A 26,406-nucleotide genomic window follows, 5' to 3' on the forward strand; every position below is an offset into this window, starting at 1 on the left:
CTTTGCTTCCAGAACAGCCTGTGACTCTGCCTCCTGGCCTCTTGCTTATTTCTGAAGCTTCTCCCCTGAGTCCGGGTGAGCCCCCCCCCCCACCCCTTCTCTCTGCCAGTTTAGGCCAGCTCTTTAGTCAGTCCTGGGAGGGGTCTGCCTGAGAGTCACTCATTTGAATAACAGTAATAACACCAGTGAGCATTTATTGAACGCTTGACAACGTGCTAGGCACTGTGCTGTTAGCGTATTTCTGAAGCTTCTCCCCTGAGTCCGGGTGAGCCCCCCCCCCCCACCCCTTCTCTCTGCCAGTTTAGGCCAGCTCTTTAGTCAGTCCTGGGAGGGGTCTGCCTGAGAGTCACTCATTTGAATAACAGTAATAACACCAGTGAGCATTTATTGAACGCTTGACAACGTGCTAGGCACTGTGCTGTTAGCGTTTTGCATGCCTGATCTCTTCATTTTCCCAGCAAGCCTGTGGGGTACAGATTACTGACATTACTCCTATTTTACAGCACAGGAAGCTATAAGGCTAAGAGAGGTTGTTACCTGCCCAAGGTTACATGGCCAATGAGTTAGATGAGCCTATATTTAAATCCAATTTGATATGGCTTATTAAAATCTCTGTTCCTAAATTCTAATTGTGGGGCCTCCCACTAGAATGGAGCAGTGTGTCTTCGGGAACTGTGACCTGGATTGGGGCAGCAGTATCAGGTAGGGAAGGGTTTCTTCCCTGCTTCCCTCCAAACTTCCCGTCTCCAGACTCTGCTGACAACCCACTGCCTACCCATCCCACCACCCCTCCTGCTGAATCTCGGGTTCCTGCGAAGAGTTGTTGGAGCCTCTGGGGCCGCTTTAGCAAGGAGGAGGGAGGGCTGGGGAGATGGGGACAAGCTTTTCTGAGAACACAGCCAGTGCCCCCTGCACTGGGTTGTCTTTTTGTGTGCTGTCGGGTAGGGCGCAGAGCGCGGGCTGGGTCTGTGCTAGGCGGTCTCTGCCTGCGGGAGGGATGTGCTGATGCACACCTTGTCCGCTGCAGCCGTCAGCATCACTGGGGTTCAAGGCGGTTGTCTCTGCTCCGTGAATACAGCCCTAAGTGGGCTCCTGCCTCCTCACGGCAAAGCTGTCCTCACCCTGCTTTCCACAGAGACCAGAGTTCTGCGGCCACCAAATACAGGCCTCCGTGTTTGAAGCCCAAAGGAATTTCAGCCCATAGAATGAATACTTTTCTTTGGATTATTAGTTAGCCAAGTACCAGCCTTCACACTGTGCACGCGCCTGGAATTGGGTTTCCTGACGCGTGAAGGGGAGTCATTGGCCCCACTCCCTCTCAGGAGACCTTCCGGTGCTCTAGTGTGGTATGACGCTCACCGAGCCAGGGCTGGGCTGTGCCTGCTGACAAGCAGCCTTCCTCGTGGGGGCAGGTAGATCCGATCTGAGTCTTGCAAAAGCGAGGGAATTTGGCTGTGAGGTGCCCGAGGCCCTTATAGGTAGGGCTCAGTAGCGGGGTTGCTGAACGTGGCCGGATACAGACCCATGGGATCCATGCAGCGTGACTGAACAGTCTAGGTGGCCACGGAGGAAGCGCTGTAGGAAGGAGGAGCCTGGATGTCTTTGAGCAAAGGAGTGACTCGATGGACAGGTAGGTGTAGAACAGTGGGAGTGTGCCGCGTGAGGAGCCAGGAAACTGGCGTGTCAGTGCTACCTTCTAGTTGACTCTGGACGGACCACGTAGCCTTCCCTCATGCAGTTGCCTCCTCTATGAAATGGGAGCACAGTGTGTTCTCTGCCTGTGAATGTGTAGGGATCTACAGACTTCAGTCCAGTGATGGTGAAGAAAAGGGTGATGAGGGCTGAATCTGGGAGCAGCAGGCAGGTGCCTTGGCGAGAAGGCATCTATCCCACGTCCCAGCACTCTGGGGTGCTGCTGGAGGGCCCCAGAGGCAGAGCAGAAGTGGGGAGAGGATACTTCCAGGACGAAGGAGTGGAGGATGAGCCCAGTAACTGTGTTGCTGGGGTCAAGAGAAAGCCAAGGGCTGGGGCACACGCTGCTTTCAGGGTCAGGTGCAAAGGCACTGAAGTTGCCGACAGCACTGCTGAGGGAACAGGCTGGTAGGGCGGACAGCAGCAGCGTGGGGCTCTGCTGAGGAAGTGGGAGGAGAAAGAAGGGCACGATGCTGGTGCTCACACGGGTGAGGGAGAGAGGGGAGCCGGGGTGGGGGGTGGTGAGGGACCTGAAGGTGGCCCCTGGCGGACCATGGACTCCCCAGGGGTTTGCAAAGGCTAGACTCACTGTACCTGCTCCTCGGTGCCCTCTTTCTGCAGGACCAGGCTCCGGTGGGCTTCTGACTACCTGCTCAAACCCAAAGGGGAGTAAGAGAAGAGGCTGGGGTTGGTTTGGGAAATGCCACCAGCTCGTGTCGCTGGGGAGAGGGAAGGAGTGGCGAGTGGGGCTGTTGGGGACCTGGCGTGGGAGTGTTTCTGGCTCATGGGGCTCAGTCTTAGGAATTGCACCAGCGCGAGGACCCTCTGGTCTCCGAGCTCCTTGTGGGGAGGAGTGGTGATTTGATACAGCTGCTGCTTGCCAGGTTTGCCCAGTAGGAACCCCAGCGTGTGCCCAGGGCTGAGTCAGCAAGGCCTGAGGGGAGTCAGAACTGCATTGAAGGCAAATCTGATGGGTGAAACTGAAGGTCACAGGGGCCAGGCCAGGCCGTGAAGGGAGCGACATAACTGGGAGCACAGGTTAGGGGAGCTGGGCCGATGGGGGTCAGTAGGTAACTGTGACATTGGGGAAGGCATCCAGGACTGAGGCCAGTGCCACCAGGGAGCCCAGATCAGTGGTTGCCAGCTGCCCCCAAAGAAAGCCCCTGGAGCTAGCACTGTGGCAGAGGCTAGAAGAGGTCCGAGCTCTGCTGAAACTGGACAGCCCTCCCTCCTGCCTACAGAACCCTGGCAGTGACAGTGGAGGAGCGGCTTTGAGTGTGGCTTTGGAACCCGACAAGCCTGGATTTGGGAAAAATATAAAATGCAAAGCAGAGGAAAAGCCCCCACCCCTCCCACACTCTGACCTTTGTTTCTTGCATTCTTTCAGAAATCTGTATGTGTATGTGTGTGTATATATATCCTTTTAATTGTACAAAAATAACAATGCACTGCTATATACCTTTTATCCCTTGCTTAATTCACTGGCAACATGGAAGAACCATCTCGTTCTTTTTAATGGCCATTTAATATTCTATTCTATGGTATGCATTAGCTTACCTAATCAGTCTCCAGGTGACAGACATCAAGGTTGTTGCTAGTTTGGGGTTATTTTGATACAGCAGCAGTCACAATGTATGCATATTTTCGAACAACGGGACAATTATTTCCGTAGAAGAACCCTAGATACAGATTCTCTGGGTCAAAGTTCTATGCACCGCCCCTCCCCGCCCCCCCACAAAGGGGTTTCTACCAATTCATACTCCTGCAAACAGAGTTTGAGTTACAAATGCTAGTAACAGAGCTGTTGTGAGGATTAAATGAGATAATGTGTAAAGCTTTCAGCCAGTCCCTGCCACATCAGGCTGTAGGGCAGGCCTCACTGCAAACTGGATCACTTTGATGAGTCGAGTAAAGTGCTGGGTTGGGTTTCATAGTCAGCTTGGGGAAGGGGAGGTGGCAGGAAACAGTGGTCTGACAGCTGCTGAGCAGATGTCACCTTCATTCACACATCCAGGAAACTACCTGATGTGGGCCAGCCACTGGAGCGGGGATGGAGCAGGGACCCAGATAGCCTGGCTCCGCCTTCACGGAGCTGACAGTCTGGAGAGAGGGAGACCTCGAACAGGTCTCCACAGATTGTGCTAAGTGCTGCTCACGGTCCCCTCTGACTGGGTCTCTCTCTCCCCACCCCCGCCCCTCCCCTGCCCCCCAGTGTACATGTTGGAGCAGGAAAGGAAGACGGACGACACCGGGTGTCAGGCGGCCCTGGCCGCGTGCTGGGCTGCTCTCTGCTGCTGCTGCCTCCTGGACAACTTGGACTGAGCAGCCAAGACCCAAGTGCTCCCTGCAGGCCTGCTACCTTCTGTTACTGGAATAAACAACTAGTGCTGCACAGTTTACATTTTTTCTTTCTTTAAAAATTACCTAATCTACAGACTTCAAAATTTTAGCATCTGTGATAGGTGTGAAATGGTATCTATTTTAACTTACCGTCCTGCTTACTAGTGACCTTGAACATAAATAGATGTTTTTGATTTGCCTTTACAAATCTTGTGAATTGCTTGTTACATATCCTTAGCCCGTTTTTTCTATTCGTCTGTCTTCTCTTACTGACTTGTAGGGAATCTTTAAATATTCCACACACTAATATTTGTCACTTTTATAGGCTTGGAAATACCTTCTTCTTGTCTGTCTCTTAACCTTTTTTTAAAAATTTATTTATTTTTGGCTGTGTTGGGTCTTCGTTTCTGTGCGAGGGCTTTCTCTAGTTGTGGCAAGCGGGGGCCACTCTTCATCGCGATGTGTGGGCCTCTCACCATCACGGCCTCTCTTGTTGTGGACCACAGGCTCCAGACGCGCAGGCTCAGTAGTTGTGGCCCATGGGCCCAGTTGCTCCGCGGCATGTGGGATCCTCCCAGACCAGGGCCCGAACCCGCGTCCCTGCATTAGCAGGCAGATTCTCAACCACTGCGCCACCAGGGAAGCCCCTGTCTCTTAACCTTTTTATAGTGTATTTTCTAGTATGAAAGTTTTGTTTATTTTCTATTTTATTATTTTTGGCTGCGTTGGGTCTTCGTTGCGTCTTTGTTGCTGCACATGGGCTTTCTCTAGTTGTGGCAAGCAGGTCTACTCTTCGTTGCAGTGTGCAGGCTTCTCATTGCGGTGGCTTCTCTTGTTGTGGCGCACGGGCTTCAGTAGTTGCAGCACGTGGACTCAGTAGTTGCAGCGCGTGGGCTTCAGTAATTGCTGTGTGTGGGTTCTAGGGTGCACGGGCTCTAGAGCACAGGCTCAGTAGTTGTGGTGCACAGGTTTAGCTGCTCCATGGCATGTGGGATCTTCCCGGACCAGGGATCAAACTCGTGTCCCCTACATTGGCAGGCGGATCTTAACCACTGTGCCACCAGGGAAGTCCCGCAAGTTTCTAAATGTCATGTTTATCAATCTTTCCCTCATGCTTTGTGTGTTTTAATCTTTGAAAAATCATTTTCTATTCCAAGATTGCAAAAATAAGCCTATATTTTCTTCTAAAACTTTTTCACAGTCTTTTTTTTTTTTTTTTGGCTGCACTTGGTCTCCATTGCTGCACGCGGGCTTTCTCTAGTGGCGAGCAGGGGCTATTCTTCATTGCAGTGCGTGGGCTTCTCAGTGCGGTGGCTTCTCTTGTTGCAGAGCACAGGCTCTAGGCACGTGGGCTTCAGTAGTTGTGGCTCGTGGGCTCTAGAGCACAGGCTTAGTTGCTCTGCAGCATGTGGGATCTTCCCGGACCAGGACTCGAACCCGTGTCCCCTGCATTGGCAGGTGGATTCTTAACCACTGCGCCACCAGGGAAGCCCTTTCACATAGTCTTTAGTCCACCTAAATTTGTGTTTGATCATGGTGTAGGATAGGGTTCTGGTTTTCTTTTTCCATTTTGATAGTTCCAGCACCATTTATTGATTAGGTCATCCTTTCCCCACTGATTTGAAATGAGATTTGTCACATAACAAGTTCCTACATATAAATGGGCTAGAATCAGAAGTCTGGTGTGACAAGCATCTTCCCTGCCCCCAGGACATGCATAGACACATACTCCTTTTTCTTCTTTAGAATTTTCTTGGATATTCTTGGCCTTTTACTTTTACTGTAATCTGGATTTTAGGATGAGTCTGTCAGTTTCTATGGAAAACTACCATGTTTGGCTTTAATCGGAACAGCATGTAATTTATAGAGTAATTAGGGGGAAGAGTTGATGTATTTAAGAATGTTGTCTTCCTATCTGGAACATGGTATCCCTTCATTTTTTTGCACTTCTGTTATGTCCTTAGATAAAATCTTATAATTGCTTCACGTAGCTTTCGCATATCCTTTGTTGGTCTTTAAAACTGGATGTCTTCTCAGGTACCTTGCAGTCTTAATGCTATTGTAAATGGACTCCTTTAACCCAGTTTTATCACAACATTGCCTTGGGACACTTTAAACTGTGGGAGGAGCAGTTCTTCAGTCTGCCCCAAGTGTACTCCCAGGGAATCACCCTCCGACTGACATTCAGTAGATGCTGAATATCTCCAGTGTGTTAGGTGATGGACCACAGAGAACAGACCCCATCCCTGCCCCCATGGGGTTTACACTCTAGGGAGGGAACCAGACATTAAATAGTCACACAGGTATTATTGACATTCTGCTTTCCTATGAAAAGAAGACATGTATTGCTATGAAAACATGAAAAGGGGACAGTCTGCACAGTCTGGAAGGGTGCTGAAAGATGAACAGCTGTTAATAGGCAAAACAATTGTAGGAAAAGCAGGTGCATAGGCCCAATGGCAGGAGAGAACATGCCTCATTTGAGAAACTAGAAGAGGAAACTGGTGTGGCAAAGAACAATGGGATGTTGGGAACAGATGAAGAACAGGCAGGAGCAAGACAGGGGCCTCACAGCCCCACTTAGGGATTTTGGTTTTTGTCCTGTGAGCAGTGGGAAGCCATTGAAGGATTTTAAGCAAAGGAATGACATGATTAAATTTGCATTTTTAAGAGCTCCCTTTGGCTTCCATGTAGAGAATGGTTTGAGGCACAAGTTCACATGGTGATGATGGAAAGACATGAACGTACTTGAGAAATTTGGAAGTAAAATCACAGGACTTGTAGATGGATTGGATATGCGGATTGAAGAACCGGGGAGTGGGGATGATTCCTGAGATTCTGACTGGAACTAGATGCCTAGTGGTGGTGTTTGTGGAGGTTGGAAACAAAGGAAAGGAGTATATTTGCTCAGGAGGAAGAAAATCATGTTGGGCTCTGAATGTGTTGGGTTAGATTGAGGTGTTTATGAGACATTCAAGTAGAGATGTCAGGTAAGCAGTTGTATATACACCTGGAGCTTGGAGGAGAGGTTGGGCTGGAGATTTAAATGTGGAAGGCACTGGCATATTGGTAGTAACTAGAACTGTGCGAGTGAATGAGATCACGTCAGGTAGAAATGTGGAGGGAAAAGAGAAGGTGGCAGTGTAGGGCTGAGCTTTAAGGAAAACTGACTTGGACCTGTAGATGATGAACCTGCAAAGGAGTCAAAGATGGAAAACCAGGAGAATGGGATGTCCTGAAAGTAGAAGAATTTGTATTAAGGGAGTGATCAGTAGCATCAAATATTGCTGGGAGGTCAGGTTAGAACTCAAAAATGTGCATTGGACTTAGCCACACTATTGTCACTGAGGGGTGGACTTCCCTCCAGTTCCTATTCTGTGAAGGACACCAACAGAGGGAAAGACAAGATTGCTAGGACCAGAATACAGGATTGGAGGAAGGCAGGCATTTGTGTAGGCATGGAAGAGACAAGCTCAGAGTGCAAAGAACCAGCTGGGCACCATAAAGGCTCAAAGCCTCTGCTAAACTGGAGAGAACCATGCAAAAAAACAAGTTCCAGAAGGGTCAGACACCAAGTAAGGGAGTCAGGTTATTGTCACTCAGCTTTGAGCCTTGACAGAGAAGACACTGCTCCTCAAGCAGACTGTGTCCCCTGGGGTGGCTGTTGGAGGGTCCAGCACATAGATTATCAAGCATGTGACTATCCTTGCTGGGGAGGCCCTTCTGAACAGCAGCAAGTATAGATCCATCATGACCACCATTTCAGCCTTTCTGATAGTTTTCAGATTTTTCCAATATAAATTGTTTTATAAGAAACTCTCCATGCAACTCCAGTGTGGAATAGATACTACGGAATTGCAGTTGAGGCAAGGACAGGCCATCCCCTACCTTTTTATAGAATCCCAGGGACCTGAGGAATGCATCTGAAAGCCTTAGGTCGTTCTGGATTTTCCAGTACGTTTGGCCAAGGGAGATTTAGGCTGGATGGGTTTTGCCTCTGGGATACTGCCTTATAAGCAGAATTATCAGAGTGTAACTGCTGGTGTATTTTCTGAAGATCTGGGGGGTACTTTATTGCTGAGTAGTACTCCATTGTCTGGAGGTAACAGTTTATTCATTCACCTGTTGAAGGACATTTGGGTTGTTTTCACTTCTTGGTGATTATAAATTTATGTACAGGTTTCTGAACGTAAGTTTTCATTTCTCTAAGGAGTGAAATTTCTGGCTTAAATGATTAAGTGTATATTTAAGAAACTGCTACTGTTTTTCAGAGTGGCTGCACCATTATGCATCCCCATCAGCAATGAATGAGGGTTCCAGTTGCTCTGTATCCTTGTCAGCACGTGTTGTCACTGATTTTAATTTTAGCCGTTCTGACAGGTGTGTAGTGGTATCTCCTTGTAGGTTTTTTTTCCTTAATTAAACAAGGATTGTATTTATTTTAAAATTACATATCATACTCAAGCTGCCCTCAAATGTAATTTAATTTTCCATTATCTACATTTTAATCCTTGTACTTTTAATTTGCATTTTTAAAATGGCTAACAATGTTGTCGTGTACATATTCGCCCTTCTTATACTATCCTATTTGGTGAAGTGTCTGTTCGAGTCTTTTACCCACTTATAAGTTGAGTTGTTTCCTTATTGTGGAGTTTTGAGAGTTTTTATATGTTCTAGATAAAGGCCTGTGTTGGATACTATTTGCATATATTGTCTCCCAGTCTGTAGCTGGTCTTTTCAACTCCTTAACAGATTCTTCTATGGAGCAAAAGTTTTAAATTTTGATTAAGTCCAAATTATCATGCTTTTGTTGTTAGGTCTCAGAACTCTTTGCCTAATTCCAGGTCATGAAGATTCTCTTCCATGTCTTCTTCTGAAAGCTTCACAGTTTTGTTTTACATTTAGATCTATGATCCATTTTGGGTTACTTTTTACATAAAATGTGAGGCTTAAAATGGTTGAGGTTTTTGGGTTTTTGTGTGCCAATTTTTTCAACAATTTGTTTGAAAAGACTGTCATTTCTCCATAGAATTGCTTTTACATGTTTGTGAAATGTCAGTTGGCCGTGTTTATTACCGTCCTCTCTATTCTGCTCCTTTGATCTGTCAGTCCCTTCACCAATACCATAACCATCGTGACTACTGTACCTTTATATTAACCTTAAAATAAGGTAGTATGAGTTCTCTAACTTTATTCTTTTTCAAAATTTAGTTATTCTAGTTCTCTTGCCTTTCCATAAATTTCAGAATCAGCTTATCTACAAAAAATACTGCTGGGATTATGATTAGAAGGCCAGGTGGGTATTTAAATGGCATGACTTGCTCCCTCTTATGTGCCATAACCTCTAAAGAAGCAAGGCAGCCTGCTCCTTCATTTGATATGTTGTGATTATTCCAGCTTATGATTGATTGGTGTCTTTTGAAGTTTGGTGGTAATGAAGTACGTCTACATCGAATTGGGCAGGAACAGCCATGAAAAGATGACCAGTATGTTGAGGGGCTTGTGGGCCAGGTCATGCTCTAGGGCAGGTCAGCCACCATCATTCACAACCTTGGTCTCCATCTGTCTCCCTCCTGAGCAGGTAGAGCAAGACTTGCCAGTCATTAGAGGAATCTCCCTGCCTCGGGCTCTTTACACCTCTGCCACAGGGTCATAGAACTGTCCTGTACTGGGCGTGATCCGATTTTTTCTCTAGATTTTCCTTAATTTCTTCTGCCTGGCATAACAGCCTCACTCATATTTATTTCTCAAACAAACAGCCACATTAGAAGTATATTCATGATATGTCATGAGACAATGAACTGCTTCCTCCTTTCTGCTGTAGTAACATTACCCATGACATCAGGGCTTCCCATGCTCATCTGTTTGACCTTCCCCAGCTCACACCCATGGTTCCTGTGGTCTGAGGCAGAGGCCGACTTGGAGAGGAACAGCGGGTGCTGAGGGAGCGCTGCACACGTCCTCACCCTGTGTCCTCCCATCATTGTTCTTCAGTCCCCTCCCCAGTCTCTTGGCTGACTTAAGGATAAAAGAAAAACTGCTTTCTATTATTCAAACTAACACCGGCTGTTCTGTCTCTTCGCCTCAGGGCATATGAGATTACTTGCTGAAGTCTTCTGTCACCCTAGCCAACCATTTGAGTTTCCATTTTGGTCACTTACTTTCTTCTCTCCTCAGATTTACCAAAAAGAAAAAAAAAAAACTAAAATTATCTAAGTTTTTCGTTGTATAAGCTCATCTGGATAGAGCACCCCACCCGCAAGCTGCTGGGCCCTTGTGTCAGCCTGTGGCATTTCTGTGGATGTGCCGGCCCTGCCCGCTCCTGGGCCTGGGCTGCTCCCTGTGGCTGTGTGGTCAAGACCAAGCTCTGTGCGTGCTGCTGGGCCAGCAAACACGGTTGTAGAGGCTGCACTGGAATGCCTGGCACCCCTTAGGTCTTTAGCTCTATGAACATTAACAGTGGAATGTCTATCAAATTATGAAAGATAACGTTTGAAATGTACTACATGATCTCACCCCATGGTGAAACTTGGCTGTTTGTAAATTGAGATTTTTTTTTTGTCCCATCTTAATAATGATATTCACCTTTGTCCTCATCCCATTTTCCCATGTCATCTAAGGCAGTAGCTTCCAAAACTGTCTTTCCTTCCTATGGAGGAGGATGCAGGGGCTCTAAGAAGTCAAGTGACTTAACCCGAAGTCACCCAGCTATGGCAGAATAGAGCCAGGACTTCTGAGCTCAGGTCTGCAGGCCCTGGTCTTGACCTCTTCTGTCAGTACAGGGTAAAAAAGCAAGCCTTTATTTTTTCTGTTATGTTAAGTGGGGTGAGTGAGTTCCAGTCTCCCGCTTGTAGAACAGCATGGCCTTTACTGGCAAGTACCAAGCACTGCTGGATCTCCAGCCACGCGCACCCAAACTGGCAACTTCCAGCATCGCATTGAGTTCTGCATGACGACAAGGCGGCACTCGTGCGCTGTCACACGCCCTGTTCAAGCTCCTCAGCAACCTTCTTGCCTTCTGCGGCATCTCCATTTGGGAGGTGGGAGGAGGATGGTCCTTTCACTTTAATGTTTTGTGACAGTGGACAGAAAACGCTATCAGCTCCTTTACCCCATTTCTGCACATTTCCTAGACTAAAAAACAGATTGGAGGGAACTGTTTCTCAAAAGACAGTCTCTTATCCCCAGAGAATTTAGTCCTTTTCCTGAGATTTCAATGAACAAGGCCACCCGTCCTGCTGGAATTTTCGAGGTTTTGAGTTGTGAACTGATCACATTTGACTGGCTTTAAGGTGTAAGGAGAAACACCATACTCTTCAGTTTTAAGTCTCTTTAATGTGTACATCCCTTGTTGACTGTTCTCTTTCATATTATGTTCTTCTACTGGCCTTAGTGTCTGCATCGTCTTAATGCTAGCCATAGACTCATCACGTCCAAGCAAATGCTCACATGTGTATGTATGTATGAGGGTTTCTTTACTCCCTTTACCTAAGGAAATGGGATGTTTCCAAATATGTCACCCTATTCTCTTGAGGGGCCTCAACAGCTAAAGTTGTTTGTATTCCGCCTTCCTAGCCCCCAATACACACACACACACAGCCCCAACACACACACACACACACACACACACACACACACACACACACACACACACACACACACACACACACACACACACCCCTTGAATGCTAGCCATAGACTCATCACGTCCAAGCAAATGCTCACATGTGTATGTATGTATGAGGGTTTCTTTACTCCCTTTACCTAAGGAAATGGGATGTTTCCAAATATGTCACCCTATTCTCTTGAGGGGCCTCAACAGCTAAAGTTGTTTGTATTCCGCCTTCCTAGCCCCCAATACACACACACACACAGCCCCAACACACACACACACACACACACACACACACACACACACACACACACACACACACACACACACACACACACACACACACACACCCCTTGCTTCTCCCCTGGGTTGTCTCCTTTCCCATATCTGAGCAGCTGTGCTTCATGTGGATGCCAGTTCCTCTGCTTTTGTCATCTTGTGATGATTTGATGCCACACATACGAATACCAATCTGAATATGGATTGGTTGGAGGAGCCCCTCCCCACACACAGACTCAGAAAACAGATTTCTGGTGATTTTTTTTTCTGTAGGATGTCATCACACTGTGGTTCCCATTAAGTCCTCCCTCCTTCACTCCATGCCAGGCCCTGGGCCAAGCACTTTACATTCTTATGTTTTTGTCACAAAACATAGGCTGTTAGGCACTACTTCCACCCACCACTTCACAAGTGTGAAGGCTGGGGCATGGGGAAGCTGTGACCATCACTTGGGCAGTGCCCCTCCAGAGCCCATGTACATAGCTCTTGTCCTTAGAGAATAAAGCAATTCAAGTAGTGGGGTGCCCAAGGAAAGTCTGAAGTAGATTTCTTGAGGGGGACGGTCCAGCTACACCCCACCCCCAGGAGGTGCCTTGTTCTGGGCCAACACACCCACCGAGTGGTCGCCAGGAGGGACCCTGAAATTCACTCCATCTCCCAGTTGACTGCTGGACCAGGTCCATTCTGCCCTCCCTTTCGGACACACTGGAGTAGGGTGAGGGCTGGATCTTGCTCTCCCACAAAGACGGTGGATTTCAAGGGAGAACCAGGCAACAGAGGCGAGGCCTTTCACCTCTCCACACACATCCATGTTTCAGGTCACTTGCAGCCAGGCTGCTGATTTGAAGTGAGCCTAATCTTTCTTAACATCTTTACTGGAGTATAATTGCTTTACAATGGTGTGTTTCTGCTGTATAACAAAGTGAATCAGCTATACCTATACACATATCCCCATATCCCCTCCCTCTTGCATCTCCCTCCCTATCCCACCCCTCTAGGTGGTCACACGGGGCTGATCTCCCTGTGCGACGCAGCTGCTTCCCACTAGCTATCTATTTTACATTTGGTAGTGTACATATGTCAGTGCATCTCTCTCACTTTGTCCCGTCTTACCCTTCCCCCTCCCCGTGTCCTCAAGTCCACTCTCTACGTCTGCGTCTTTATTCCTGTCCTGCCCCTAGGTTCTTCAGAACCATCTTTTTTTTTTTTTAGATTCCATATATATGTGTTAGCCTACAGTATTTGTTTTTCGCTCTTAGTTTCTACAGAAACATTTTTTTTTTTTTTTAGATTCCATATATATGTGTTAGCCTACAGTATTTGTTTTTCTCTTTCTGACTTACTAGTGAGCCTAATCTTGATGTGCAGAGAGCACTGGGCCAGGAGGCAAGAGGGTTGGGTGATAGGCCAGGACATACCTTTAATTTACTATGCGACCTCAGTTACCGCCTCCTTTTCTTACCAAAAAATGACTGGCCACACGATCTCCAAGGCAGTTTCATTTGCAGTTCTAGCATCTAGGATGTTCTCAATTGTCCCAGCGTCTACAACCACCTCTGTCCCAGTGGCCCCAGCAGGTCTAGCCCAAGGATAGGGCCACAGGAGGTGGTGGCAGTCCAGTCATACTTTCCAGACTGGTAGGACATGTCCAAACGCACTCAACTTAATTGGGTTGGAGAGGGCTAAGGTACAAGCTGGTCTGTGACTGAGCCTGGGAAGGAAGAGGCTTGGGCCCACTCTCCTCTGGATGCTCTGGGTGCGATAGGCCGGGGTTCCCTAGCCCTCAACAACCCCTCTAAAGGCTGGGCTTTGACCAAGATGGCCGCTTGGTTTTGTCCAGCAGCTGCCTCCTCAGAGGATGGCGGTAGCTGTACTTCTGGAGATCTCAGAACAGTGACCCACACAGAGGTCAGCAAACTCTCACCCTTTCCAGACCAATCCACAACAACACTTGGCATTGTGTCTGGACAGTGACGGTGGGCTGAATGGTTGCTCAGTCGGGTGGCAGGCAGTAGATACATGGATGGGTGAATGAATTGGCTGGCCAGCTCCCTGACTGTTCTGCCTTACAGTGGGTATCTTGGGACAGTGAAGCAGGGAGAGGGACAGAGACTTGGGAGACATGGCTGAAGCTGCAGGAGGTGGTGGTAGTGAGGGCAGTGAGGCCCAGGTGGCCTGGGGAAGGTCCCAGGCTGAGCAGGCAAAGTCAGCTGCTGTGGCAGAGCCTGGGCCAAGGCTGTGCCAGTGCTGCCAGCCCCATATCCCTCCTCTACCTGTGGAGGAACAGGGAAGTGGAAGATATTCCTCACCTCTCCTGCTCTTAACCTCTAGACTCCAGTGAAAAACTACACGCCCTTGATTGCCTCTACTATTCCCAGCCAACCTTCACCCCCTCAGTGTCCCCCCTCTATATATTTACCCGGTGCTCATGGCCTTCAGAGCAGGTGGCACAGTGGCACTGCCTTTAGGGCACCTTTTCTCACCAGTGCAACCCTCTTGTGCTTGAATAATGATCCCACTGCACGTGCACACCCAAGGAAAGCTGAAGTGCATCCTCAGCGAGCTGTGTGTTCTCCTCTCTGCCCCTGCATGGAAGGGGCAGGAACCATCCTATGGCTGTCCTGAGATTTTACTTATTCCTAAGATATGAAAAGATTTTTCCCTCTTTTCCCTCTCTTCTACCTCTGGTCTGAGCAGTAGGAGGGCTGTTCGGCATCCTCTGATACCTCCTGGAAGGCTGGCCTTCTTCTGTTGGTTTGGATGCTGGTTTAGAAGATGGGGTGACTACAGGCCTCCTGCCTCTGGCAAAGCTGTGGTCTCCACTGGGGGCACTTCCGGGGAGGTGCTCTGGCTGTGGTGGTCTTAGTAGAGAAGCAGCTTGGGTGCCCATCACTGGTCTTGGTCACAAGAGGCCAAGGTATGTAGCTTCCTTAATTAGCTCCCGGAGCAAGAAGGCCCCAGACGTCAGAACTCTCTGGGAAGCCCCAGTCTTTTTGTTTGCTTCTCCTTACTAGCTCTCTGGGTTGGGACTGTGCACAGATGCAGAGACAAGAACGGCCTAATAAGGCTCAATTACCACTTCAAGGCTCTTGATTAATCATTTAAAATGTCTGAGCTGAGCAAGAAAAGGTTTCAGATTCCAGGATGGGGCTGACTGAGGAACTGGAGACTTTAGCAGAGTAAACCTCTGTTCACATTCCTGCCGAGGTCCCTGTGTGGTCTGGAGCCCCACTTGCCCACTGCCTGCCCAGAACCAGTAGCCCATGTGAATGGCCCCCCTGGGGTTGTACAATATGGTTGTCTTAGAATTTGGGACTGCTGGTTGGTGTGGCTGGTGGCCCTGCAGAGACCCCCGGGCTTGGTGGGCAGTTGGGCACAGGGGATGCATGCCTCCAAGCATCTTGCATCTGTCTTCTCTGCTTCCAGCAGAGAGGCAAGAAGGCAGATGGGGAGCCTCTTCCAGAACCTGCTCAGCTCCCCACAGGTTCCGCACCCAAGACTTACCCCGGTCTTTATGACCTAGTCTGGGCATCTGAGTGACATCTATATACTCATACACCCCTCGCTGCACATCCCCCCAACCCCCTTCACCACCACCACCACCACCACCTTTGCACTTGCATTCACATGGCGATACCTGGCCCTCTGCAGGCCCCACCCCTGGGCTGGGGCTGAGGACATTGAAGGTTGGTACCAAAGGGCTGTGTGAGGCAAGAAAGACAAGCTGGTGAAGGAACCCCTGGACCTGATCTCCAACACAACCAGTTTTCTGGAAATGGAGAGTCCCTTCAGTCCCTTGCCTGGGACCAGGGCACAGGCTCCCGGCACTGGTTGAATAGGGTGGTCTTGGCTCCTGGGACACTGGCTAGGAAATGGGATGGTTAGCCTTTTGGCTGATAGTGTGTGTGAGCCAATCTGTAAAGCCCTGCCTGCGTCAGAAGGAGCTGGAGCCCAGGCTGGCCACAAGGGGGCACTTAATCCCTAAGTAGGCACTCAATGTGAGTAGCCTCTGCAGACACCAGACCCTCTGCTCCCCACTGGGCACTGACTGCTCCCAACTCACCCACTGCACTTTTGATCCCTCTCGATTTTTTCCTCCTTTAAAAGAAAAAAAAAAAAATTTTATTTTGGAGTAATTCTAGATTTACAGAAAAGTCAGATAGTACCATTTCTGTATACTCTTGATCCAGCTTCCTTTAATGATTAACATCTTACAGAACCATGGTCCGCCCCGCCTTTTTATGCCCAGCTTGCCAGTATAGGCCAGTTGCCAGGAAGGCCCATGTGGCCTGGGTGTGGAAACACCTGTATTAGAATCATCTCTGCCCCAGCTCCTGCTGGGTAACCAGTACCACCAGAAAAGCTGTGGTGTACACAGTCCCCTGGCTTCAAGTACCCAGGGAGGCTGTCATGGCCCAGGACTCAGGTAGCATGGGCTGCATCCTAACGGCTCAGCCAGGGCAGTTATGGGAGCTCTCAGGCAGATTCACCCACTGGGTGGCAGGGATGGGGACAGGTGGCAGATTAGAAAGTGTGAGGAGAAGCCCCAGGGTGGGGTGGTGTCCTGGGGCAGACTAGGCCTGCAGCTTAGTGCGGCGGACAACCTCTAAAGGTGCAGTACCTCAGACTCTGCAGGTAAGCAGGGCATCTAGGCAGATACAGTTGTAAAATATGCAATTTCTGGGTCCCACAGCGGGGTGCTGTGAGGAACTGTGAGGCCTTCCTCAGAGCGTTCTCCTGGGCCAATCATCCCTGGCTTTTGGTGATGGAAAGAAAAGCAAGGAAAACACAAGTCACTCCTACCTCCGCACCTACCCTCCCACACACGCACTCTTCCTCCCCCATCTTCTCAACAGTCTGGAAGCATAGGTTCTGTCCTCAGCTAATGCAAGGGAAAAAGTCATAAGGGCTTTGGAAGACTCGGTGCTCCAGGAAATACGTGACTCGGGTTTCTAAGGTATGTACAGCACTAACTACCCCTATCAAGGTTGATGCAGCCCTCTGGCTTGAAGTCCTCTGTTTTGTAGCCAGACTGATTATTTCTAACCTCTGTAAGCACTGTCTGGGAATAATCAGCTCAGTCTCTACTGCCCCAGGTTGTGGAGTATGGCAGGTGAAATAAGCCCTGGCAAGGACAAACTTGACTAATGGAGAAAGGTGATAAAGGAAGCAAGACTGGGACATTTTTGTTTCCCTGACTAAGCTACCTGAGGTTCAATGGTTTTGAGAGGAAGAAGGGCTGGGAGCAGGGGAAGCAGTGAGGAGACAGGTGTCCCGCAGGGTTGTGAAGATTAAGTGGTGCTGAAAGGCCCTCAGCACAGGTCCAGGCACATTGTGAGCACCTCTGTAAACGCCAGTTTAAGAGAGGCTGCAGGACCTGGCACATAGCAACCCAACCTCGGGCTGGGTCTCAGGCCTGGGCTAAACTGGCTGTTTCCAGAGCTGGCAGAGGAGGGGGACTTTATGTCCCAGGGGCAGCAGAGTGGCAAGGAGAATACAGCAAGAGGTTATTCAAGGGGGTCCACAGCCAATTGTGTTCTCAGGTTCCCTGTCCAACACTACCCATGCAGGATCAGGGGAGGCTGGGAACTTGGGCAGGGGACAGGTGACACCCTGCTGTGGTGACCCCAGAGTTTGGAGTGCCCAGGCCTTCAATGGGTGGGGTGGGCTCTGGCTGGAGTGAGAGAAGACTGTCCTGGAGCCAGCCCATTCACTCCTGTGCTCCTCCTGGTCCGTATGCTATCCCAGTTGGGGCCTGAATTCACATCCTGCCTCTGGCTGGTCCTGTGCTGAACAAGAGAGTTCCTTACCTGTGAAATGGCAATGACGGTAACATCTATCTCAAAGTTACTCTTAAGACTAAATCAGGTAATGTGCCTTACCAGACCTCAGAAAAATAAATGGGTTGTCGCCTCCTCTTTGACTAGGCTTGCCTGGTGGTGGGTCTTGTCTCCCAGACCCTGAACAACTTTGTCTGTGTTGAGAGGGGCCAAATGAAAACAGGCTGAGATTAGACCTGTGCTGTGAGAGAAGGGAAAGGGATGTCTCTGTGGAGGGAGGCTGATACAACAGAACCTGGACAAGCTCACACTAACCCAGTGTGTTCTAGCTACTTACTATATACCAGGCTCCAGAGAGAAGAGTTGCCAAGAGAGGAGGTATAAAAATAGATACACAAAAATAGAACTAAAAGATGATTGCCAAAGGACTGGTTTGATTTATAAGATTCATGTATTCATGAACTTTCAAAAAGTTTAAGATCCTTACTGCTTATTACTGAGTTTGATGATGGTTGTTTTGAGATTTTCCTAAAAGTGGCTGCGGATCCTCTGAGGCCAAGGTCAACAACCATCAGACATTCTAATGGGAAGCAAGGCTGATGTGAGCCACAGCTCACGAGTAAAGGGTGGTTGGGGGTCCCTCTTGATCTGGGGAATTTGTTTGGCACTCAGATCTCTTAATAGAGCACTTAGCCCTGACAGGGCTCAGATTTCCTACTCCATTCTGAGGAAACACAAGAGTACCAGGCTCCAGCCATAGCCTCCCACTTGCCTAGGTTTTCATCCTGCCTACTGTTGCTTTATGCAAAAGTTTAGAGGCTGGAGCACATTCTGCATTGGCCAGGTATGAAAACCCAAGATTCTTGGTTAATCTTTTAAAGCCTAAAGCCCCTTTTTAGGAGATTTTACTTACTCTTTTTGCTCTTGGGAGATGGCTTAGCTGTATCTGAAGAAATGCCCCCCAGTTCCCCTGTAGGATTCGGGACAGAGTGCAGCCTGGTTTATAAACCAAGCAGGGTTAGCCAACTCTGGCCAGAGAGCAATGGACATTTCTTACTTAACTGGCTGCCTTGGTGTCAGGCCACTGGGTAGGTTCCCTAGTGCTTGCCCTCCTGCAGGGATGAATGTCCTTAGGAGGAGGAGGGAAAGTAGTTGAGCCACCCTTCCTCCATTCATCACCCAAGACTGCATAATGGAAAGGCTGCACAAAGTCTGCTTAGTGGCTTTCAGCTGCTGTACGTAGCTCTCCCTTGGTCTGGGAGGTGTTGGCCCTATAGAGCCTGGCACAAACTGCCAGTTCATTCTCACCCTCTCTCCCCTTCCCCATCCAGTGTATGTGGTGGAAGACCAAAGAAGGGATGACCTGGGCCCATCTACCTGCCTCACAGCCTGCTGGACTGCCCTCTGTTGCTGCTGTCTCTGGGATATGCTCACCTGACCACCCCGGCTCTCCTGTCCTGCCAGCTCTGCCGCCACCGCCAACAAGTGTGCCTGCCCCCATCTCTTCTGATTGCTGAAATCTTCTGATTGCTGAAATCAATGACTAGCTCTGCACAGACACTTCTACCTTCAACGCAGTGGGATTCTAGATTAGCAGGGGTTGCTGCTGTTTAATTCAGTGACTTGATCTTTTTAATGTTCAAATCCATTTCTTATTGGTCTTTCACAAATGTGCTAAATGACTTTCATTTTTTTGGCCAAAGGCTTAGTGACATAATATATATTTATAATTTTTAAATTATACATTCAAGGTAGTGGCATGATGTAACATACCACTGAATGATTTCTCTGCTAACAAACACCCTGTATGTTTCAATAAATTTGTCTAAACCTCAACTGTCTCAGTTATTCCAGATACAATCTAAACCCCGGGTTTCTCAGCCACTGTCCAGTATATGATGAGGAGCCGATCTACCTTTTCATTCTGGCTGCTACTAGGAAGGCAGGGTCCAAGACCAGGTGTCCTTCAGCCAGGTCAAGGAGTCCTCACCAAGCTAGCATTCTCTCCCTAGTCCCACTGAGATATGGACTCACCAAGGAGCCACACTGGCTTTTACCCAGAGCCTAGGAAAGGGCATCCTGGTAACTGTGGCTGCCCCAGGGCCTGTTCTGGAAGGAGAAGCCACAGTTGGGGCTCAGGGCCAGACCTGAGGCTTTCTCTTCCTGCTATCCCCTCCCAGAACCCAACCCCCGTCCACTGACACAGAAAGAAGAGAGCTGTCATAATACAAACTAGTCAGCCAGGCCATCCATCTCAGTTTTGGCCGCAGGGTGGCGCTGAGCCACCATAGCAGCAAATCTAATTTTCCTTCTTCAGCTGGCCAGCCCTGAGAGGCATAGTTGACAGCTCCTTGTCTAACCTCGCCTGCCCACTTTCCCTCTGAATCAGCCAGGTGCTGATAAATAACTACCAGCTCTCTCTCTTTAAAAACAAAAAAAAGCCAAGATTTTGTAGCATCACCTGATTTCTGTGGAGTAAATGGTAGGTCCCACCGTAGCTGATTTCAAGCTACCAACGTGATATCCTGAACATGGAGTTGGGAAGACAAGGGCAGGAGTGCACTGCTAATGCAGTATTTCCACCATCCAGATACAATAGACTGTTCACCTCAAAAACACAGATAATGGCCAAATTTAGTAAAGTAATTCAGAAGGGGTAAGTTCTAAATACTTACTAACCTTATTTTTAATATAATGGTAAATTTACAAACTTAATTTTTAATAATGGCTACTGTTTAACAACTGGCTTGCAACAAAGTTCCTGAAAATTAAATAATTGGCTCTCCCGAGCCAGTACAAGCCAGTGCCAGCACACCGCTGCCCCCAAGCCTCCAGGAGGCCTCAGATGTCCACCCTATGAACTGACCAAAGGGAGACCATCTTGGAGTGCTGCTGGTTTATTACCAGATTTTCTTTTACAATGTTTGGGAGGAAGTGGGAAAGGAATCTTTAGGCAGACTGCCACTGAGGCCCCACTGTTGTGTCCACTTACATTCAGCTGTGCCCTGCTCTCCTTTTCCTTATCTGCATATGCATACTACATGGAGGCTCAGAAGTTGAGGGGTTTACCTAAAGGAACAGAAAAAAGAAGGCAAGGCTTCAATGCAGAAGGAGCAGGCCCATGGCCCTGGAGGAGAACAGGGAGGAGCTGAGGTGGAGATAGCCTCTGCCTCTCTGATCCTCTGTTCTCATCCATCAGCTCAAGAAAGGCAGACTTAGCAGAGTGGGACAGATGTCTTTTATTGGTCTGACCAGCATGACTAGTTGTAGGCCCAGGAAGAGCTCTCCTATCTGTCCCAGCTCCCATCTTCCCTCTCCTGGGGGTTCATGACTCACCCCCAGGGAAGAAGGGTGGCAGGCAGAGCCAGGATAAAAAATACAGGGATGGGATCTGAAAGGGGCTCCAGGTGATGCATAAAACATAGGGTTACCAGACCATCCAGATAAAATGTCCATCAGGCAGAGCAGAAGCAGTTTCCCAATACAGGCCCCTGGCCAGGAATGGCAGGGGTCAGGAGGAAGAGCTTCCCTAGAGGCTTCCTACTGTGCCCTTCGTGCCATCAGCATCTCCCGGATATTGTCCTCAGCTTCCTTCACACTCCGCTCCAGGTAGGATTTTTTCTGCTACAATATGAGAAGGAAATAAGGGTTAGGACCAGGGGGAATGTGCCAAGTTGGCAGATGCAGCTTCTATGCCCAATGGTTATGGCTTCTCTGTGACCAGTGACTTCCAGGAGCCTATTGTCTATTGGGAGCCAAGTATACACACCTGCCCAGAGTGTTCCCCCACCTCGACCCCTGGGCACAGGGAGGGGGTTGCTTGGTACAGGAAGCAGGAGTGCTCTCTGGATGGCAATAGCACTCTTCCCCCAGAAGGAAGTAGACTCTAAAAACAGGCGTCTTGGTACATGAAGTTATACCAGACAGACAAAGGCCAGGAAATTCCAGGACAAAGCTCTGGCCCCATAACAGATTGTCTCTCAAGGTTTTCCATGGCCTAGGCCAGGCGCCTGTAGCTGCCACTGCTGCAAAATGGACAGCATACCCTCTGCTCTGTCCAGCAAGATGATAGATAGGCTGCATCACACGTCTCACCAAGGCAGATGAGTCAAGATGAAATCTGCTTTTCTAATGAAACTGCTACCTGCCAGGAATCCAGGACAGTGACACACTGAGTAAAACAAACCTTCTGGAAGTTTACCTCCTACCCCATCTGGGTCCTAAATTAAAAATCTCAACTTAAGACAAAGAACTTTACTTTCAGGAGCCACATCTGGACCAGGATTAACAAAAGATTAGTCAAAGGAAATGATGTCTGTACATTATTTGCCCTGTGGTCACCCCAGAAATATGGTGGCTTCACCACTGGTCCCTGCCCTGAGGACACTGTTGTGGCTGCATTCCCACCTAACAGACATGAAATGAAGTCTCCCTTTTTGGGGAATACTCAAAATGATCCCCTCCCAGGGTGCATGTGACTGAGCCACATTAGAGCCAGAAATGCAGAGTCCTAGCCCAGATACAGCCAGTGCCCTTCCCTCACCCCTCCTCGCTTCACCCAAGCAGCTGGGGGTTCACTTTGACTACTGAAGTGCCCAGGTGACCTGGGGAAGCCAGGGAAAGGCTGGGGCAGAGGGCAGGTAAGCAGCCTGGTCTCAGGCCTTGCTTGGGAACTGATCCCCAACCTCTGAGACAGGAAAATGGAATGGAGTGCTTCTATTACCTGAGGCCTTCACCAATAAACCTCTCAGGTGACCCTTCTACATATCCCTGCCTCTAACTTCTCCCACTCTCTGTCCAGATATTTTTTAAATGATACATTTAGAGACTTCATAGTTTCCTTTAGGTGCCAAATGCTGAGGCATCCACAATATTTTTTAGTAGAATTTTATTGAAGGATAGTTGATTCACAATGCTGTGCCAATTTCTGCTGCACAGCAAAGTGACCCAGCTACACACATATATATTCTTTCATGTTCCCCTCCACCATGGTCCATCATAGGACACTGAACATAGTTCCCTGTGCTACATAGCAGGACCCCACCGTTTATCCATCCTATATATAATAGTTTGCATCTGCTAATCCCACAAATCTTTATCATAGTTCTTATGTGAACCTCTGGTTCCTATTTGTCTTCTAACTTCAAATTTCTTGAAGGCTAGAAAAAGCCCGATCTCTTTACTCATCTCCCATCTGTCCAACCTGCACACAATTCCTTACAAAAGAACAGGAGCTCCACAAAAACTCATAGTGACCATGATAATTCTATGGCTGAGGAAATTTGTTTAATTACACTGCTAAACCTGATATAGTCCTATCACTGTGATATCAGAGCGGGAACTTAAACTTCCTTTGATAAACAACTGTGGTGAGTTTTTAAAGAAGAGGCAAATACTAGTAACTCCTGATACACAATTGAAGAATGTACATGTACTAGGTGTTGTGCAGCAGCTAGACAGCAAGTGCCATGCACCATTCTGGGCACCTTTTGAGTCCCAGCCCTGTAGGAATCTAAGGAAAAGGCTTGTGGAGCAAGTGGGGTTCTATCCCGGCAGTAGTCAGCCAGTGCTCAGGAGCCCAGGTCTCTTGCATTCCATCTCTGCCAACTTGCTGCCCCAGCTAGTAAAACTATAAACTTGGAGCACCAGCAAGAGCTTTTCTCCCTACTGCCCAGGCCTCTGGCCAATCAAATTCAGGTTGTAATTGTCAGCTTTAAAATTCTTCATTCTGCCACATCTTTCCTTCTATCTTCCACTTCCAGTTTCATTACTTTTTCATGATTTTTACTACTGCATATCCTAAAGTCTTCAAGTTTCAAAAATAATGTAAAATGAACCTGCCTTTAAATCTTTAGTTTAAATAGACTTACTGGACATTAAAAAAAATTTTTTTCATCCCAACAGATGGGGCATCTCTAGCACAGACCTACTTTCTAACTGTATTTCAATAGTTCCTGTCTCATCCTCAAACATACCTAAGCCCAGAAGACCCTCAGAGTCAAACCTGGACCAAAGCACATGATGTGGGTTGAACTGTGGCTCACAAAAAGACATGATGGGGCTTCCCTGGTGGCGCTGGTTGAGAGTCCGCCTGCCGATGCAGGGGACACGGGTTCGTGCCCCGGTCCGGGAATATCCCACATGCCGCGGAGCGGCTAGGCCCGTGAGCCATGGCCGCTGAGCCTGCATGTCCGGAGCCTGTGCTCCGCAACGGGAGAGGCCACAACAGTGAGAGGCCTGCATACCGCAAAAAAAAAAAAAAAAAAAAAAAGACATGATGAAGTCCTAACCCCCAGAACCTGGTAATGTGACCTTATTTGGAAATAGGGTCTTTGCAGATGTAACCAAGTTAAGATGAGGTCATACTAGATTAGGGAAGGCCCTAAATCCAATGATTAGTGTCCTTATAAGAAGGCCACGTAAAAACAAAGGGATACACGGGAAATGCCATGCGTTGACAGAGGCAGAGAGTGGAGGGATGCATCTGCAAGATTAGGAAGGCGCCAAGGATGGCCCACAACCACCATAAGCTAGAAAGAAGAAAGGAAGGAATCTTCCCTAGACCCTTCAGACAGCATGGCCCTGCAACACCTTGATTTTGGACTTTCAGCCTCCAGAACTGTGAAAAAATAAATTTCTGTTTTAAACCACCCAGTTTCTGGTAACTTGTTATGCAGCCTTAGGACACCAATATAGCACCTGAAATGAAGGATGCTCCCAGAGACAGAGTTTATCCCAAGGTTCTTTTGGACCAACAGCTTCTACCCACACTGAATCACAGAGGCCCAGGTAAGGATCCCTACAAGTTAGAATACTGGGATTGTACTTATCCCAGAAATAACTGTCATAGAATTGACCCAAATACAAATGAGACCATCAGAGAGAATGGAAAAAATTAAGGAACCAATGACTAAGTTAAACTTTTTCTTCCTTGAATCTCCACAGCTTAAAACCACTAGTCAAATCAGAAACTCTGTGGACCCTGCTCTTCCCCATTCCTGTAAATAACAAACTCCACTCCTGCAACTCAAGACAAAAACTTCAGTGTCATCCTTGAAACTTCTTTCTTTCACATCTGACATCCAATCAAACAACAAATCCTGTCAGTGCTATCTCAAAATGCATCCAGAATCTGACCTTAATGAAGAGCCTCCTAAGTGGTCTCCTTTCTTCTGTCCTTGACCCCCTTCAGTTTCTTCTCCACACAGTGGCCAGAGTCATCTTTCAACATTTAAAACCTTCCAATGGCTTTCCATATCTCTCAAAATAAAAGGCAAAAAGCCTTTTCAAAAAGCCACGTACAGTCCTGCTCTAAGCTGACTCTGACCTCCCATCCCATGACTCCCTCTCTCTCTCATTCAGCTCCAGCCACACTGGCCTCCAAGCTGTTCCTCCAATCCACCAGCTATGCTCCCGCCTGTCCTTTGCCTTTGGGTCTCTTTGTGTAGGAACTCTCTTCCCCAGATATCTACATTACTTGGTCCTTCACGTCCTTCAGGTCTTTCTCAAGTGTCACCTTATGGGAAAGGCCTTCTTGATCATATGCGGCTCCATACTCTCTATTCTCCTCACCTTGATTTTCCTCCTTAGCACCTATCGCCACCTGAAGCGGTATTTGTCTGTCTGTTTTCCCTTATGAGAAGGAAAGGTCCATGAGGGCAAGACTTTGTTCTACTCACTAATATAGTCCCAGTGCCTAGGAGAATCGCTGGTTCATAATAGGAGCTCAATAGTTGTTGAATACAAGTGCATTTATTGTGGGAAATGACGCCTTACTGATTTACTTATACACACACTCCTTTTTAGTTTTCCCTCCCAACCTGAATGAGGAATACCCATCAGAGGAAGCAAAGGCAAAAAATGACCATTCTCCTTCAAGGTGGTTTTCAATTTTTGACATTGCCCTCTAACCTCTGCCCCTAGATAAACACAGGTTTAAAACTCAGACCTCACTGATCCTGATGGGGACATGAAAACCTTGCTCCCACAAACAGGCCCTAAGGGTCAAAGCCCTTACGCTTTATTATCAGGTCAACTTGTAAAACCATAAAACAAACCATCCCAATTTCCCATGTCCTAGAGTTGAAAATCCTTGAGAAACTGCTCCATGTGATGTCAGTGTCAGGGCCGCTGTGCACTACAAGGGGATAATAATTGCTGTGGAAACTCTAGGAGGCATGTGAAACCCCCACCTTCCACCAGGAATCCTGGGAAGGCATTTGCTGGCCTCACTGCAGCACCTTTCCGTCTTACTAAGCAATCTCCCTCAGAACCCTGTCTGTAGGAAATTCTCTCCTGGCATCAAACCACAGAGCTCTAGGTGCGGCAACATTCTTGTGGGGCCTTGTCCTGACGTAAAATTCTGAGATTTCTTGTGGGGCTCAGCACGGCCAGGGAAATGACATTGTTGGACTTATTGCTCATCAGCCTGAAGTTCTTCTTTCCGGGAGTCAAACTGAGGGACTGGTGTTTCATTCTCATCCTCTCACAAAGGAAAGAGGCTCAAGTCCCTAAAACTTTTCCGACATGACACAATCTCTCAAATAGACTACTGAGGTAATTCATCTTGTGACACTATCTCTACAGACTTTACTTCTTTATTTTATTTATTTATTTGTTTGTTTGTTTGTTTGTTTGCGGTACGCGGGCCTCTCACTGTTGTGGCCTCTCCCGTTGCCGAGCACAGGCTCCAGACGCGCAGGC

The 26,406-nt window shown here is 48.1% G+C and overlaps 2 protein-coding genes across 3 annotated transcripts in view; both read right to left on the bottom strand.

The window, feature by feature from the left end:
- Positions 1-286: 286 nt before the first annotated feature.
- Positions 287-16,629, bottom strand: LOC114486772 (uncharacterized). 2 transcript variants are annotated; one of them, XM_028493290.2, is made up of 3 exons: positions 16,545-16,629; positions 15,987-16,021; positions 287-3,371 (listed from the first exon to the last, which is right to left on the bottom strand). In XM_028493290.2, exon 3 carries the CDS (start codon positions 2,714-2,716, stop codon positions 1,748-1,750), a length of 969 nt encoding a protein of 322 aa, XP_028349091.1. In that variant the 5' UTR covers positions 2,717-3,371; positions 15,987-16,021; positions 16,545-16,629; the 3' UTR covers positions 287-1,747. The 2 variants fall into 2 exon arrangements, 1 of the variants encoding a protein (XP_028349091.1); XR_008618136.1 differs by lacking the exons at positions 287-3,371; positions 16,545-16,629 and adding an exon at positions 14,887-14,952 and having other exon boundaries at positions 15,987-16,023.
- Positions 16,630-20,923: 4,294 nt separating this feature from the next.
- The window catches only part of PFDN1 (prefoldin subunit 1), a 67,091-nt gene continuing 61,608 nt past the window's right edge, over positions 20,924-26,406 (bottom strand). Inside the window, exon 4 of the mRNA XM_024126197.3 lies at positions 20,924-21,327. Within this exon, the coding sequence (XP_023981965.1) occupies positions 21,244-21,327 (84 nt within the window). The 3' untranslated portion in view covers positions 20,924-21,243. The remainder of the gene's footprint in view (positions 21,328-26,406) is intronic.

Source organism: Physeter macrocephalus, chromosome 8 (assembly GCF_002837175.3).
Source record: "Physeter macrocephalus isolate SW-GA chromosome 8, ASM283717v5, whole genome shotgun sequence".
NCBI classification, from domain to species: Eukaryota; Metazoa; Chordata; class Mammalia; order Artiodactyla; family Physeteridae; genus Physeter; species Physeter macrocephalus.

Coding starts and splice junctions, on each gene's coding strand:
- LOC114486772 (XM_028493290.2), bottom strand. CDS start 2,716: ATGTCGCTCCCTTCACGGCCTGGCCTGGCCCCTGTGACCTTCAGTTTC.